The sequence below is a fragment of the Nycticebus coucang genome, chromosome 6, assembly GCF_027406575.1.
Source record: "Nycticebus coucang isolate mNycCou1 chromosome 6, mNycCou1.pri, whole genome shotgun sequence".
Lineage (NCBI taxonomy): Eukaryota > Metazoa > Chordata > Mammalia > Primates > Lorisidae > Nycticebus > Nycticebus coucang.
In genome coordinates, this window is record NC_069785.1 from 122,925,254 (window position 1) to 122,939,823 (window position 14,570).

The following is a 14,570-nucleotide window of genomic DNA, read 5'->3' on the forward strand; positions in this document are numbered from 1 at the left end:
ATACACTGAGGGTGGCAGGTTCAAACCCAGCCGGGCCAACTAAACAAATGCAACAAAAAATGGAGGCTGAGGCAAGAGAATCGCTTGGTTGCTGTGAGCTGTGATGCCATGGCACTGTACCGAGGGTGACATAGTAAGACTCTATCTCAAAAATAAATAAAGAGGGCGGCACCTGTGGCTCAGTGAGTAGGGCATCGGCCCCAAATACCAAGGGTGGCGGGTTCAAACCCCACCCCAGCCAAACTGCAACAAAAAAATAGCCGGGTATTGTGGCGGGCACTTTAGTCCCAACTGGAGGCTGAGGCAAGAGAATCACCTAAGCCCAAGAGCTGGAGGTTGCTGTGAGCTGTGACGCTAGGGTGCTCTACCGAGGGCAATAAAGTGAGACTCTGTCTCTAAATAAATAAATAAATAAAATAAAAATGCATTTGAGTTTGACTAGCTATCCTGGGCAACATTGCAAGACCCCCATCTCTGCAAAAAATTTTAAAAATAAGCCAGGCATCATAGCACCTGCCTGTGATCCTAGCTACTTGGGAAAAGGAGATAGAGGATCACCTGCACCCAGGAGCTTGAGGTTACAGTGATGAATGAGCTGACTGGATCACTGCACTCTAGCCTGGGCAACAGAGCAATACCATGCTGCCAAAAATTTTATTTTAATTGTGTAAATGTGGACAGAAAAGCCAGAAATATAAATAACAAAATGTTGAATATTGGTTAACAGTGTTTATCTCTAGCTGGTAGTTTTTGTTTTTGTCTTTTTACTATTTGTTTTGGGTTCTTGTTTATATTTTATGTATTACTTGTGTAATAAAAAGAAAAATAATTGTCCCAGATGTGTGCGAGTAAACTAGACATAGTAAGTAAAAGATTGCTAATGGATTGCATTTTTACAGACTTTGGCTTCTTTTCCAGAGATCAAATCACTCTTTGTCCATCCCTTCCTGGCTGAGCGCATCATCTCCATGCTCAACTACTTCCTCCAGCACTTGGTTGGCCCCAAGATGGGTGCCTTAAAAGTCAAGGACTTCAGCGAATTTGACTTCAAACCTCAGCAGCTTGTATCAGATATCTGCACTATCTACTTAAATCTTGGGTACCTGAGACTGGAATCGGGCAAGCCAGAGGGGATGCTGTTCTGATTTGGGGTTTTGTTAGTAGAATGACTTTGCTAATAATGTGTTAATAGCAAAGAAGTGGGCCATGTCTACTTGGTTGATGAAGGAATGTTCTGCAGTTTTAACTAAGATTTTGTATGACCTGTGAGATGTTGCTTTTGGAGCTAGCCAACATTCTGCCTTAATCTCTGCAAAGATAAACTTTATTGATTGTAACATTGTTTGGAAAATAATGTTTTTTTAAGGCTATGGGATGCTTTATAGACATCCTTCTTAGAAAATTAGAAGTCTGGCTTGGCGCCTATAGCTGAAGCAGCTAAGGCACCAGCCACATACACCAGAGCTGGAGGGTTTAAATCCAGCCTGGGCCTGCCAAACAACAATGACAACTACAACCAAAAAATAGCTGGGCATTGTGGCGGGTGCCTATAGTCCCAGCTACTTAGGAGGCTGAGGCGTGAGAATTGCTTAAGCCCAGGAATTGGAGGTTGCTGTGAGCTGTGATATCACAGCACTGTACCCAAGGCAACAGCTTGAGGCTCTGTCTCAAAAAAAAAGAAAAAGTTGGGCTGTACCTGTGGCTCAAGGAGTAGGGCACTGGCCCCATATACCGGAGGTGGCAGGTTCAAACCCAGCCCCAGCTAAAAAGCTGCAAAAAAAAAAAAAAAAAGTCTAAGGCTGGGTGAGGTGGCTCACGGCTATAATCCTAGCACTCTGGGGGGCCAAAGTGGGTGGATCGCCTGAGCTCAGGAGTTGAAGACCATCCGACCATCCTGAGCTAAAGAGAGAGAGACCCTGTCTCTAAAAAATAGCTGGGTATTGTGGCAGATGCCTGTGATCCCAGCTACTAGGGAGGCTAAGGCAAGAGGATTGCTTGAGCCCAACAGTTTGAGGTTGCTGTGAGCTATGTGTGATGCCACAGCATTCTACTGAGGGCGATAAAATAAGCCTGTGTCTCAAAAAAAAAAAGTCTTTCTATGTCAAAAGAATGAATTGGCTCGTAAGTGATGAGAATCCTTGTTCTACAGCTCATGTGTTGTCTCTCTGATGCTCAGTTTCTCTGATGCTGATCTTCCAGGGATGAGGAGAATTTTTGTGCCACTGTGCCCAAGGATGGACGTTCCTACTCCCCAACTCTCTTTGCACAGACAGTTCGAGTCTTGAAGAAAATAAATAAGCCTGGAAATATGATCGTGGCTTTCAGTAACTTAGCAGAGAAAATCAAGGTAAGGAAGGGGAAAATTTGTTTGCTAACATATTCAACAAAAATTACATTGTTAACCCAGCTGCGCTGGTTTTTACTCTATTTCAGGGAGAAAAAGCATTGCCATAAGAAAACATAAACAGATGATTCTTCCTCATTATCTAATAACTAGAACTACCATGTTCTTGCTGGGCATGGTGGCTCACACCTATAATCCTAGTACTCTGGGAGGCCAAGGCAGGTGGATTGCCTAAGCTTAGGAGTTTGAGACCAGCCTGAGCAAGAGTGAGACCCCATCTCTACTGAAAAAATAAATAAAAGAATTACATGAGGGCGGCGCCTGTGGCTCAAGGAGTAGGGCGCTGGTCCCATATGCCGGAGGTGGCGGGTTCAAACCGAGCCCCGGCCAAAAACTGCAAAAAAAAAAAGAATTAGCTGGGCTTAGTGGTGCATACGTGTAGTCCCACTGCTTAGGAGGCAAAGGGAAGAGGATTGCTCAAGAGTTTGAGGTTGCTGTGAGCAGTGATGCATCAGCCCTCTTTCTACCCAATGTGATAGAATGAGACTCTGTCTCAAAAATAAATACATATATATATATATTTTTTTTTTTTTTTTTTTTTTTTTTGAGACAAAAATCTCACTTTGCTGCCCTTGGTAGAGTGCCATGGTATCATAACTCACAGCAACCTCAAACTCTTGGTCTCAAGTGATTTTCTTGCTCAGGCAGATCTTGCTCCTGATCTCAGGCAATCCACCGTGCCCAGCCCATAATTTATTAATTAAAAAAAAAAAGAAATTTAAGAAGCTTCAACTAGAATACTGTATACATTTATATAGGGCTGGGTTTGGGGATGGGGGAGGGTTGTTTTGTTTTGTTGTTTTTTTTTTCTGTAGAGACGGAGTCTCTCTTTATCACCCTCAGTAGAGTGCCATGGCATCACACAGCTCACAGCAACTTCCAACTCCTGGGCTTAGGCAATTCTCTTGCCTCAGCCTCCCGAGTAGCTGGGACTACAGGCGCCTGCCACGGTGCACTGTTATTTTTTTGTTGGAATTTGGCCTGGGCCATGTTTGAACCTGCCACCCTCTGTATATGGGGCCGGCACCCTACCCACTGAGCCACAGGCGCCACCCTAAAGGAGACTTTTTTTTTTTTCTTTTGCGTTTTTTGGCCGGGGCCGGGTTTGAACCCGCCACCTCCCGTATATGGGGCTGGTGCCCTACTCCTTAAGCCACAGGCACTGCCTTATATAGACTGTTCTTACGAAAACATTTATGATGTACAGTGTTATTGATAGATTTGAAAATCTAGAATATTAATGCAAAAGAACTTTTTAGAGTAAAATTCAAGACAGTAGCTTTCTGTCACTGATTTTTATTGAGTTTTCTATACTTATAATTGGCTTATATTAAAATATGCATACATTTGGGTGGCGCCTGTGGCTCAATGAGCAGGGCGCTGGCCCCATATACCGAGGGTGGCGGGTTCAAACTCGGCCCGGCCGAACTGCAACAAAAAAATAGCCGGGCGTTGTGGCAGGCGCCTGTAGTCCCAGCTACTCGGGAGGCTGAGGCAGGAGAATCGCCTAGGCCCAGGAGTTGGAGGTTGCTGTGAGCTGTGTGACGCCACGGCACTCTACTGAGAGCGATAAAGTGAAACTCTGTCTCTACAAAAAAAATAAAAAAATATGCATACATTTTAAAGATTAAAATACTGGCCAGGTGTGGTGGCTTACACCTCTAATCCTAGCACTCTGGGAGGCCAAAGCAGGTGGATTACTTGAGCTCAGGAGTTCAAGACCACCCTGAGCAAGAGTGAGATCCCGTCTCTACTAAAAATAGAAAAAAATTGGTGGGACATCATGGTGGGTGTCTATAGTCCCAGCTGCTTAGGAGGCTGAGGCAAAAAGATCGCTTTGAGCCCAATAATTTGAGGTTGCTGTGAGCTATGACGTAAGAGCACTCTACACAAGGGCAAAACAAACAAATAAAGGATTAAAATACTGTATTGTGGCTCAAGCAGGTAAGGCGCCAGCCACATACCAGAACTGGCAGGTTCAAATCCAGCCCGAGCCTGCCAAACAACAATGACAACTGCAACCAAAAAATAGCCAGGCATTGTGGCGGGCACCTGTGGTCCCAGCTACCTGGGAGGCTTCGGCAAGAGAATCACTTAAGCCCAGGAGTTTGAGGTTGCTGTGAGCTATGATGCCATGGCACAGGGGGACAGCTTGAGGCTCTGTCTCAAAAATAAAATAAAATACTGTATTGTATTCAGCTAATCCCTTTGCTTGAAGTATGATAGAGCTCCATTAGCAGTTACGAAGAAGGGAAAATGATGGCATGGAAGTCTAATAGAAAACCTTTGTTATTTGCTATCAGTCTTCCCTTTGGTGATTCTTTTTTTTTTTAACATTTATTTTAGAGAGAGAGTGTGGTGTGTGTGTGGGGGGGGGGGGTTTGTGTGTGTGTGTGTGTGTGTGTGTTTTGGCCAAGGCTGGGTTTGAACCTACCACCTCTGGCATATGTGCCATCCTATCCCTTTGAGCCACAGGTGCCTCCCCGCTTTGCTGATTCTTTTTCATTGAGATGGTCTTCACCTTTACCTAGAGCTTAGCCATATGGATCTCTGAGGATCTCACAACTAGAGTTGTGAAGGGATCCAATGTTCAAGCCACTGTTAAACTCATATGCACAGTGGACCATAAACTATAATCCCAGAGAGTGAGGAGGCTGAGACAGGAGAATCACTTAAGCTCAGGAGTTCAAGACTGCAGTGAGCGGTGATCATACCACTGTACTCCAGCCTGAGCAACACAGCAAGACCCTGTCTCTAAAAATGAAAATAAATAAATTCATTCGCCCTTTTGTACCAAAAACTGAAACTGCTTTTCATACACAGGCTGCATGAGTGACTCTAATTATGCAAATAATGACCTTCCCACCCTCACCCCCTTTAGAATTATGGCATTTACCACAGAATTGTTGTCAGAAGGATCTCACATGGGATGTATTTCTTCTCTTGCTAAAACTTAAACCCATTTCCAGTCATAACTGTCAACTTGAAATTTCACAGTTGAGGCTCAATGCCAAATTTGCTCCTGGAATATCTATTTTGGCTTGTTCTTAGAAAATAAAGCCAAGGCTTTTCATTATCATCTTCAAGGGTTATTAATGACCAAGATTAACATATAGTCATTGCTGCACTGTGAATTGACTTTAACTACCAGGGTTACGTGTTCAGTCTCTTGCAGACCTCCAGCAACAGGAAGAGGAGACCTATGCAGATGCTTGTGATGAGTTCCTGGATCCCATCATGAGCACACTAATGTGTGACCCTGTGGTGCTGCCATCTTCCAGAGTCACTGTGGATAGATCCACTATTGCAAGACATTTGCTCAGGTAGGCCAGTCCCAAGGAGCAGCCTCAAGAGCATAGGCGTATGTTAGTTTGCCGTCATCTTTTTACCCAGACACCTACTACAGTACTTTGCATCCAGTAGGTGCCTCATACTGTGGATCTGTTGATGGGCTGGGAGGCATTTTAATATCACTTGATTATTAGGAATGTTTTTTTGGAGAAAGAATCTCACTCTGTCACACTGGGTAGAGTCCCATGGCATCGTAGCTCACAGCAACCTCAAACTCTTGGGCTTGAGCAATCATCTTACCTCAGCCTTCTGAGTAGCTGGGACCACAGGCATGCACCACTACACCCAGCTATCTTTCTATTTTTAGTAGAGACGGGGTCTCGCTTTTGCTCAGGCTGGTCTTACACTCCTGAGCTCAAGCAATCCACCCGCCTTGGCGTCCCAAAGTGCTAGGAATACAGGTGTGAGCTATTGTACTCAACTCCATTATTAGGAGTTTAATATTCAAAACAAGACCCTATTGAGAAATGCGGGCTCTAACCTTACCTTTTCCCTAAGAAAATAATTTGTGTCAATACATGTTATAAAATAAATTAACATAGAGTGTAAGTTGACCTGAAATTGTTTTAATTTTATTTTATTTTACTTATTTTTTTTTTTTTTTTGCAGTTTTTGGCCGGGGCTGGGATTGAACCCGCCACCTCCGGCATGTGTGGCTGGTGCCCTACTCCTTTGAGCCACAGGAGCCACCCTTTATTTTATTTTAGTTATAAGATTTATAAAAGACAAAGTTCTGGGCGGTGCCTGTGGCTCAAGGAGTAGGGCGCCGGTCCCATATGCCAGAGGTGGCGGGTTCAAACCTAGCCCCGGCCAAAAACCACACAAAAAATAAATAAATAAATAAAAAATAAAAGACAAAGTTCTAAGGATTTTTTTTTTTCAGGTTTTACACTATATTCACCATATGTCATTATACTCAGCCATGGTAACCATCAATTCTCCCCAGCTTCCCTGCTCTTTGAACAGTCTCCCTTGTCATCTAAATGAAGTAATAAATGGTGGCTTAATAGCTACCTAAACAACACTTAACTTTCTTTTTCTTTTTTTTTTTTGAGACAGAGTCTCACTTTGTCACCTTCAGTAGAGTGCCATGGCATCATAGCTCACACAACCTCAAACTCTTGGGCTCAAGTGATTCTCTTGACTCAGCCTCCCTGGTAGCTGGGACTACAGACGCCCAGCTATTTTTAGAGACCAGGTCTCGCTCTGGCTCAGGATAGTCTTGAACCTGGGAGCTCAAGCAATCCACCTGCCTCAGCCTCCCAGAGTACTAGGACTGCAGACGTGAGCCACCACGCCTAGCTCTAACACTTAATTTTCTTAAGTGCAGCATTAGATAGGAATGGATATTGAGACACACTGCATATTTAAAATTAAGTTGTATTGGAAGAAAGTATGGAGAATCCTCAAAGAACTCAAACTATTCCTCCCTTTTGATCCTGCAATCCCATTACTGGGCATTTACACAGAAGAAAAAAAATCCTTTCATCATAAGGACATTTGCACTAGTCTGTTTATCACAGCTCAATTTACAATTGCCAAACTGTGGAAACGACCTAAATGCCCATGAATCCAAGAATGGATTAACAAGCTGTATACCATGTAATACTGTTCAGCCACCAAAAAAGGCAGAGACTTTACATCTTTTGTGTTGACCTGGATGGATTTGAAACACATTCTTCTAAAGCACCATAGAATGGAGAAGCAGGGCGGCACCTGTGGCTCAGTGGGTAGGGCGTCGGCCCCATAAGCCGAGGGTGGTGGGTTCAAACCCAGCCCCGGCCAAACTGCAACAAAAAAATAGCCGGGCATTGTGGTGGGCGCCTGCAGTCCCAGCTACTCGGGAGGCTGAGGCAGGAGAATCGCCTAAGCCCAGGAGTTGGAGGTTGCTGTGAGCCGTGTGACACCACGGCACTCTACCCAAGGGCGGTACAGTGAGACTCTGTCTCTACAGAAAAAAAAAAAAGAATGGAGAAGCAAGAATCCAGTGTACTCAATTCTGATATGAGGACAATTGATGATCTAGTACATGGTTGGGGGGAAATGGGGTAGCGGAAAGAAGGAAGGGGGGGTGGTCACGATGTGTGACACGCCTCTTGGAGGCAGGATGTAATTATAAGAGGGACTTTACCTAACAAATGCAGTCGATATAACCTGGTTCTCTGTACCCTCAGTGAATCCCCAACAATATAAATAAATAGATTAATAAAATTAAGTTGTATAAGTTGACCCAAATTTAACAAAATGTTTAATTTTAAAAAATGAATTTTGGGCAGCGCCTGTGGCTCAGTGAGTAGGGTGCCAGTCCCATATACCAAGGATGGCAGGTTCAAACCCGACCCTGGCCAAACTGCAACAAAAAATAGCCAGGCGTTGTGACGAGCACCTATAGTCCCAGCTACTTGGGAGGCTGAGGCAAGAGAATCACCTAAGCCCAAGAGCTAGAGGTTGCTGTGAGCTAAGATGCCACAGCACTCTACTATGGGCAACAAAATGAGACTCTATCTCTAAAAAAAAAAAAGTGAATTTTGGGGTCAGGTGTGGTGGCTCATGCATGTAATCCTTGCACTCTGGGCAGCTGAGGCAGGTGGATTGCCTGAGCTCACAAATTCAAGACCAGCCTGAGTCACAGCTACTTGGGAGGCAGAGGCAAGAGAATAGCTTAAGCCCAATAGTTTGAGGTTGCTGTGAGCTATGATGTAACAGCACTCCACCAAGGGCAACAAAGTAAGACTCTGTGTAAAAAATTAATTAATTAAAAAATGAATTTTCTATTTAATGGTATTTAGTATGAAGCATTCACCAGATGGATGATGCTGTGCTATGTCATAAGTTTTTTCTTTTTCATAAGTTTTTCAATGAAAATTTATATTTTAGGGTGGCACCTGTGGCTCAGTGAGTAGGGAACCAGCCCAATATACCGAGGGTGGCCGGTCCAAATCTGGCCCAGGCCAAATGCAACAAAAAATAGCCCGGCATTGTGGCAGGCGCCTGTAGTCCCAGCTACTTAGGAGGCCGAGGCAAGAGAATCACTTAAGCCCAAGAGCTTGAGGTTGCTGTGAGCTGTGACGCCACAGCACTCTACCGGGGGTGACAAAGTGAGACTCTGTATCTAAAAAAAAGAAAAGAAAAAAAGAGAATTTATATTTTATAGTGGTCTCACAATGTAGAGAGAAGCTGTAACATGTCATAAACCTTCTTACCTGTTAGGAAACCTGCATTTCCCTGCATAGCAATGAGCTAACTAAATCAACTGTTAATCTACAAGGCTTTAGCCCTTAACATCTTACACTGTTTCAAGGGTCTGTCACTAAAGCTACAAATAGTTCTTTATACCAACAAATGTATGGGGTCTCTACCTTAAAGAAATCTAAAGGTGGGTGGCGCCTGTGGCTCAGTCAGTGGGGCGCCAGCCCCATATACCGAGGGTGGCGGGTTCAAACCCGGCCCCGGCCAAATGGCAACCAAAAAATAGCCGGGCGTTGTGGCGGGCGCCTGTAGTCCCAGCTACTTGGGAGGCTGAGGCAAGAGAATCGCTTAAGCCCAGGAGTTGCAGGTTGCTGTGAGCTGTGTGATGCCACGGCACTCTACCGAGGGCCATAAAGTGAGACTCTGTCTCTACAAAAAAAAAAGAAATCTAAAGGTTGGTGACAGAAAGATAGTATATTTTAAAGCCAGTGTAATCAAATATCATCTGAACATCAGTATTGAAATAGTTTGCTAAGAGGCAAAGTAGCTTAAAAGAAACTCCTGGATCATCCTTTTTCTTATCTCATTCTTTTTAAACCTCATTGCAGCATTTGACCCAAATCTCTAGCGTCATCATCAAAGTGAGATGGCTTGGTGTTCTGTTTTTGGCTTAGGGTGTTAGAACTTAGGGCATTAACCATTCTCCTTTCTCTCTTTGTCCCAGTGACCAAACAGATCCCTTTAATCGTAGTCCCCTCACCATGGACCAGATCCGGCCAAATACAGAACTAAAAGAAAAAATCCAACGGTGGCTTGCAGAGAGGAAACAACAACTTGAGCAAACAAAGGAGCAACTTGAATAAGTGCTGTGAACTAAACAAACCAAAAACCAACCCCAGAGTGTAGATAAACAGTTGTTTATAGTTTCTTTTTCTGATTCTGTTCCTTTTCTCTTTTTTTTTTTCCTTTACTAAATTAGAGCATTGTTCTTGTTCAAATTATGAAAATTAATATTCCTAAGAACTTGACAATGTTCCCCTGGCTTATAGGAAATTAAACTTGATCATAGGATCACCACGTTTAGAAATCATCACTAATTTTCACCCTTTATTTTCTCTTCCTATCATAAATTATATTTACTTCAACTACCAAAACTTCCTGCCACCTTACTATATCTCTCCCAAATACTGTTCAAATGTTTTTGAGAGCACAGCTTTTAAGAATACAATGTCACATATTTCAGTGAGAACTGCTATCATTGGAAAATCCTCTATTATGTATTTACTAGTTCCCATGACTAAAGCCCTTTTCTTGTTAAAGTTCTGTAATGTTACAGAATAACTTTTCACATAAAAACAGGTACCTTGAAGTTTTCATAGGCTTTTGAATAATGTGATAGGTGAGATTTTTTTTTTAAAGGAATCTTATGCAACTTATGTTGGTAGCTCTTAATTTTGTGTCATCTTGTAACTCAGCGATGCCATCTCAGACAAACTCTCCCCACCACCCAAAATTTAGCCCTATAGTGTTTTTATGAGGATTTATAGGACAAACTTACACAGTTTTGACACTTTAGTCAAAAAAAAGTCTGGGGTGAGAAGGCTGTTGGGCCGCTTTTTCTTATGAAAATCTGTTGCTACAAGGATTAAGCCTCAGTATAAGATTTAAGGAACAAATAGTGTAACCATGAAAAATGTCATTTTAAGACACTAATAACAATAGTATAAGTCAGTGTGTGAGATACACACACACATACACACACACACCCCATGTGCTGTTTTATATTCATCTAGTGTAAACTAAGTACCACTTTACATTGTCTCTTCCATGGTAAAATGTATGCAGTGTGTGGCCATGTTTACTAACATACTCCTTCTGAGACTATAAAATATATACAGTTAATATTTGTTTGGGCTTATGACTTGACTTCTAAGAGCTACTTCTAACAGCCTTAGGTCATAAATTAGCAAAGTAGTAATCTGAGCACAACCTTATCCACAAGCCATTTTATATATCCCCTTAACCCTGTATAGTTAGTAGATGGATGGACCGCACTTTTACAAGTTGAGCTTGAGCTCCCTATTCAGTTGTGCAGCTTAACATGCTAAGTGAGGCACATTCCCCTATGGATTGCCTTCATATCACTATCCATCTAAGCCCATAGATATCTAAGTGACGAGTGATATGATCTAGAAACAGGGGTCATTGCGGGCGGCGCCTGTGGCTCAGTGAGCAGGGCGCCGGCCCCATATACCGAGGGTGGTGGGTTCAAGCCCAGCCCCGGCCAAACTGCAACAAAAAAAAATAGCCGGGCGCTGTGGCGGGCGCCTGTAGTCCCAGCTACTAGGGAGGCTGAGGCAGGAGAATCGCCTAAGCCCAGGAGTTTGAGGTTGCTGTGAGCTGTGTGATGCCACGGCACTCTACTGAGGGCATTAAAGTGAAACTCTGTCTCTACAAAAAAAAAGAAACAGGGGTCATTGCTTTCTTTGGAGGGCACTTGTTAACCATGGCCTCTTTCAAATAAGATGGTAGTTTTATGATATTCCAACATAAGTTGCTATAACCAGTCCTTGATGTGTTTTTGGTGGTATCAGTTGAAAACCTCAAATCCAAGAGGGCTTCCCACCCTAGATATAAAGTAGATGTTGCCTATTTCTGTGCTTATAAATGAAAAAGGAACTCTAGGGCACTGACTCTTTAATTGGCTCTGGTATTGTTACTTTTGCAAATCTCAGAATGTAAGATTAATTCAGTGTACTCCCTGGGCCTTTAAGGGTTGGGTTGGCAGGATTTATTACAGTGAGGTGTGTAATAAACGTATTTATTATTCCTCTTTCCCTAAGAATGAACTGTGTATAAAATAAGCTTCTCCCTGCTTGCATTTATCTTCCAAACCCAATCTAGTAGGATATTTTCATCTTTAAAAGAAGGGGCAGGAAGATCAGAGTTTTACAGGAAAAAAATGGAGGAAAATGGGCACAAAACCCCAGAAGCCAGCTGTTCCCAGCAGTTTTCTAATTAATAACCCCTATGCTGCCTCCAGTGTCTGTCTATATTCTACTTCTGTATTTTGCCTTCGGATTGTAAGCCTTTGCCATCAAGCTTTCCTTTCCTTTTTTTTTGAAAGCTCTTTAAGTTTTTATGAACGGCTGTGACACCATTAATGCTGCTGAATATTTAAACTCTTCACAAAGGCAAGTTCATAGCTTAAGGCCACTATTGGTAAGGAAACCAAGTGTCTTCTGTGCCTTTTTTCTGTGAAATAAGTTAAGGACATCTAAAAGAATGAGTCTTTAAAAAGTTATCTTGGTACAACATGGTGTGTATATTGGAAGCTTAAAAAGGTGTTTTTGTCTGGAACTCAGAGCAGCTCTAAGAGCAAACCTCCTAACAGACCTTGTTTTATGTGTTGGCTTTGCTGAAGTATAATAGGAAAATGAAAACTCTTTAATCAGCTCTGGTATTGTTCGTAACTTACCAACAGGCTGATACTAAACTTGGAAAATTAAGTAGATTTTTGTCAAGCAGTCTGAGTTTTGGCTTTTTTTAATGTATTCTTTAATGGATATGTGACAACTGAAGGCTTTTTAATGGTGCAGGTTAAGGTGCCAGTTGCTATTTAGTATCACACTCTACAAGAGTTTCATTACTTTATTTGATGCCAGTTGCTAAGCAGCCGTTGCACAGAGGGTAAGTCTACTGGGTACCTTTACAAGCCAGAGGCTTAACACTGCACTATTGATGTCATGTGAGGAAATAACACACATGCTCTAAGTGCTGAATAGGAAAAAAACCTAGAAGCAAAGAAAATGAAGAACAAAACAAAAAGGTTGGTTGAAATAAAACTTGATCAACATAACTGTATTTAGAAACATTCCAAGAAGGTTACTTCTTGTCAAACTTGCCTGGGGGTGTTTGTTCAAAACTTGTATTTAATAAATGAACACCTGACTTTACAACCTTTGTTAATCACTTTATTATGGTGTTAAAAGCTAGTGGTAGTTTCAGAAATCCCTCTAAAAACCTAGAGGACACTTTCACATTTTTTTTTAGGTAGGTAATATCAAATATGTGACCTGGCTGACCTAACCTGCCTTACCAGGACTCTGGAAGGGACGCTAGAGTTATCTTTAGATAAATCTCAGAGCATGGTTTTTCCTAATCAGCTCCCTTTCAGCTTCATTTTTCTGACCCGAACTCCATGTTTTAATCATATGCTATCGTGTTTCCCTTTCCTGCCCCTTATTTCTATACCCCTGCCATGCAAGACCTCAGACTAGGCTCGGCGCCTGTTGCTCCAGCGGCTGAGACACCAGCCACATATACCTGAGCTGGCAGGTTCAAATCCAGCCCTGGCCTGCCAAACAACCACCACCAAAAAAACAGCAGGGCACCTGTAGTCCCAGCTACTTGGGAGGCTGAGGCAAGAGAATTGCTTAAGCCCAGGAGTTGGAGGTTGCTGTGAGCTGTGATGCCACAGCACTCTACCCAGGGTGACAGCTTGAGGCTCTGTCTCAAAAAAAAAAAAAAAAAACCCATGCACTCAAACGTTTATAGCAGCACAATTCACAATAACAAAGATGTGGAAACGATTTAAGTGCCTATCAAGACATGAATGTATCACTAAAATGTGGTACATGATACCATGGAGTACTACTTGATGAACTCTCTTGTATTAACCTGGATAGAACCAATTTTTTTTCCTTTTTAGAAAGAGTTACCTTGTGGGCGGCACCTGTGGCTCAGTCAGTAGGGCACCGGCCCCATATACCGAGGGTGGCAGGTTCAAACCCGGCCCTGGCTGAACTGCAACCAAAAAATAGCTGGGCGTTGTGGCGGGCGCCTGTAGTCCCAGCTACTCGGGAGGCTGAGGCAAGAGAATCGCTGAAGCCCAGGAGTTGGAGGTTGCTGTGAGCTGTGTGATGCCACGGCACTCTACCAAGGGCCATAGAGTGAGACTGTCTCTACAAAAAAAAAAAGTTACCTTGTCACCCTCAGTAGAGTGCCATGGCATCATAGCAATCCTCTTGCCTCAGCCTCCAGAGCAGCTGGGACTACAAGTGCCCGCCACAATGCCCACTATTTTTGGAGATGGGGTCAGCTCCTGCTCAGGCTGGTCTCCAATGGGGAAACCATTCTTCTAAGTAAGAATGGAAAAATACCCTATGTACTCACTTTCCTTTTTTTTTTTTTTTTTGCAGTTTTTGGCCAGGGCTGGGTTTGAACCTGCCACCTCCGGCGTATGGGGCTGGCGCCCTACTCCTTTGACCCACAAGTGCCGCCCTGTACTCACTTTCAAATTGGAACTAACTAATCAACACTCATGTGCACATAGGGAAGTAACACTCATTGGAAATCAAGCAGGTGGGAGAGGGGAGGAGAAGATGGGTCACTACAATGCACAATATCTGGGTGACGGAAACACAACATTGACTCAAACTGTACAAAAGAAATTTAGGTAACCAAAACATTTATACCTCCTATATCCTGATACTTGTTTTGGGGGGTTTTTTTTGGAAACAGAGTCTCAATCTGTCACCCTACGTAGAGTGCCTTGGCGTCATAGCTCACAGCAACTTACAACTCTGGGCTCCAGTGAGCCTCTTGTCTCTTTTCTGTTTTTGCA

General features: G+C 43.1%; 1 protein-coding gene across 1 annotated transcript in view; it reads left to right on the forward strand.

Annotated features, from left to right (window-relative positions):
* UBE4A (ubiquitination factor E4A) overlaps window positions 1-12,898 on the forward strand; it is a 44,502-nt gene extending 31,604 nt beyond the window's left edge. The window contains exons 17-20 of the mRNA XM_053593758.1: window positions 919-1,099; window positions 2,200-2,347; window positions 5,570-5,727; window positions 9,669-12,898. Of these exons, the coding sequence (XP_053449733.1) occupies window positions 919-1,099; window positions 2,200-2,347; window positions 5,570-5,727; window positions 9,669-9,807 (626 nt within the window). The 3' untranslated portion in view covers window positions 9,808-12,898. The remainder of the gene's footprint in view (window positions 1-918; window positions 1,100-2,199; window positions 2,348-5,569; window positions 5,728-9,668) is intronic.
* Window positions 12,899-14,570: the final 1,672 nt, after the last annotated feature.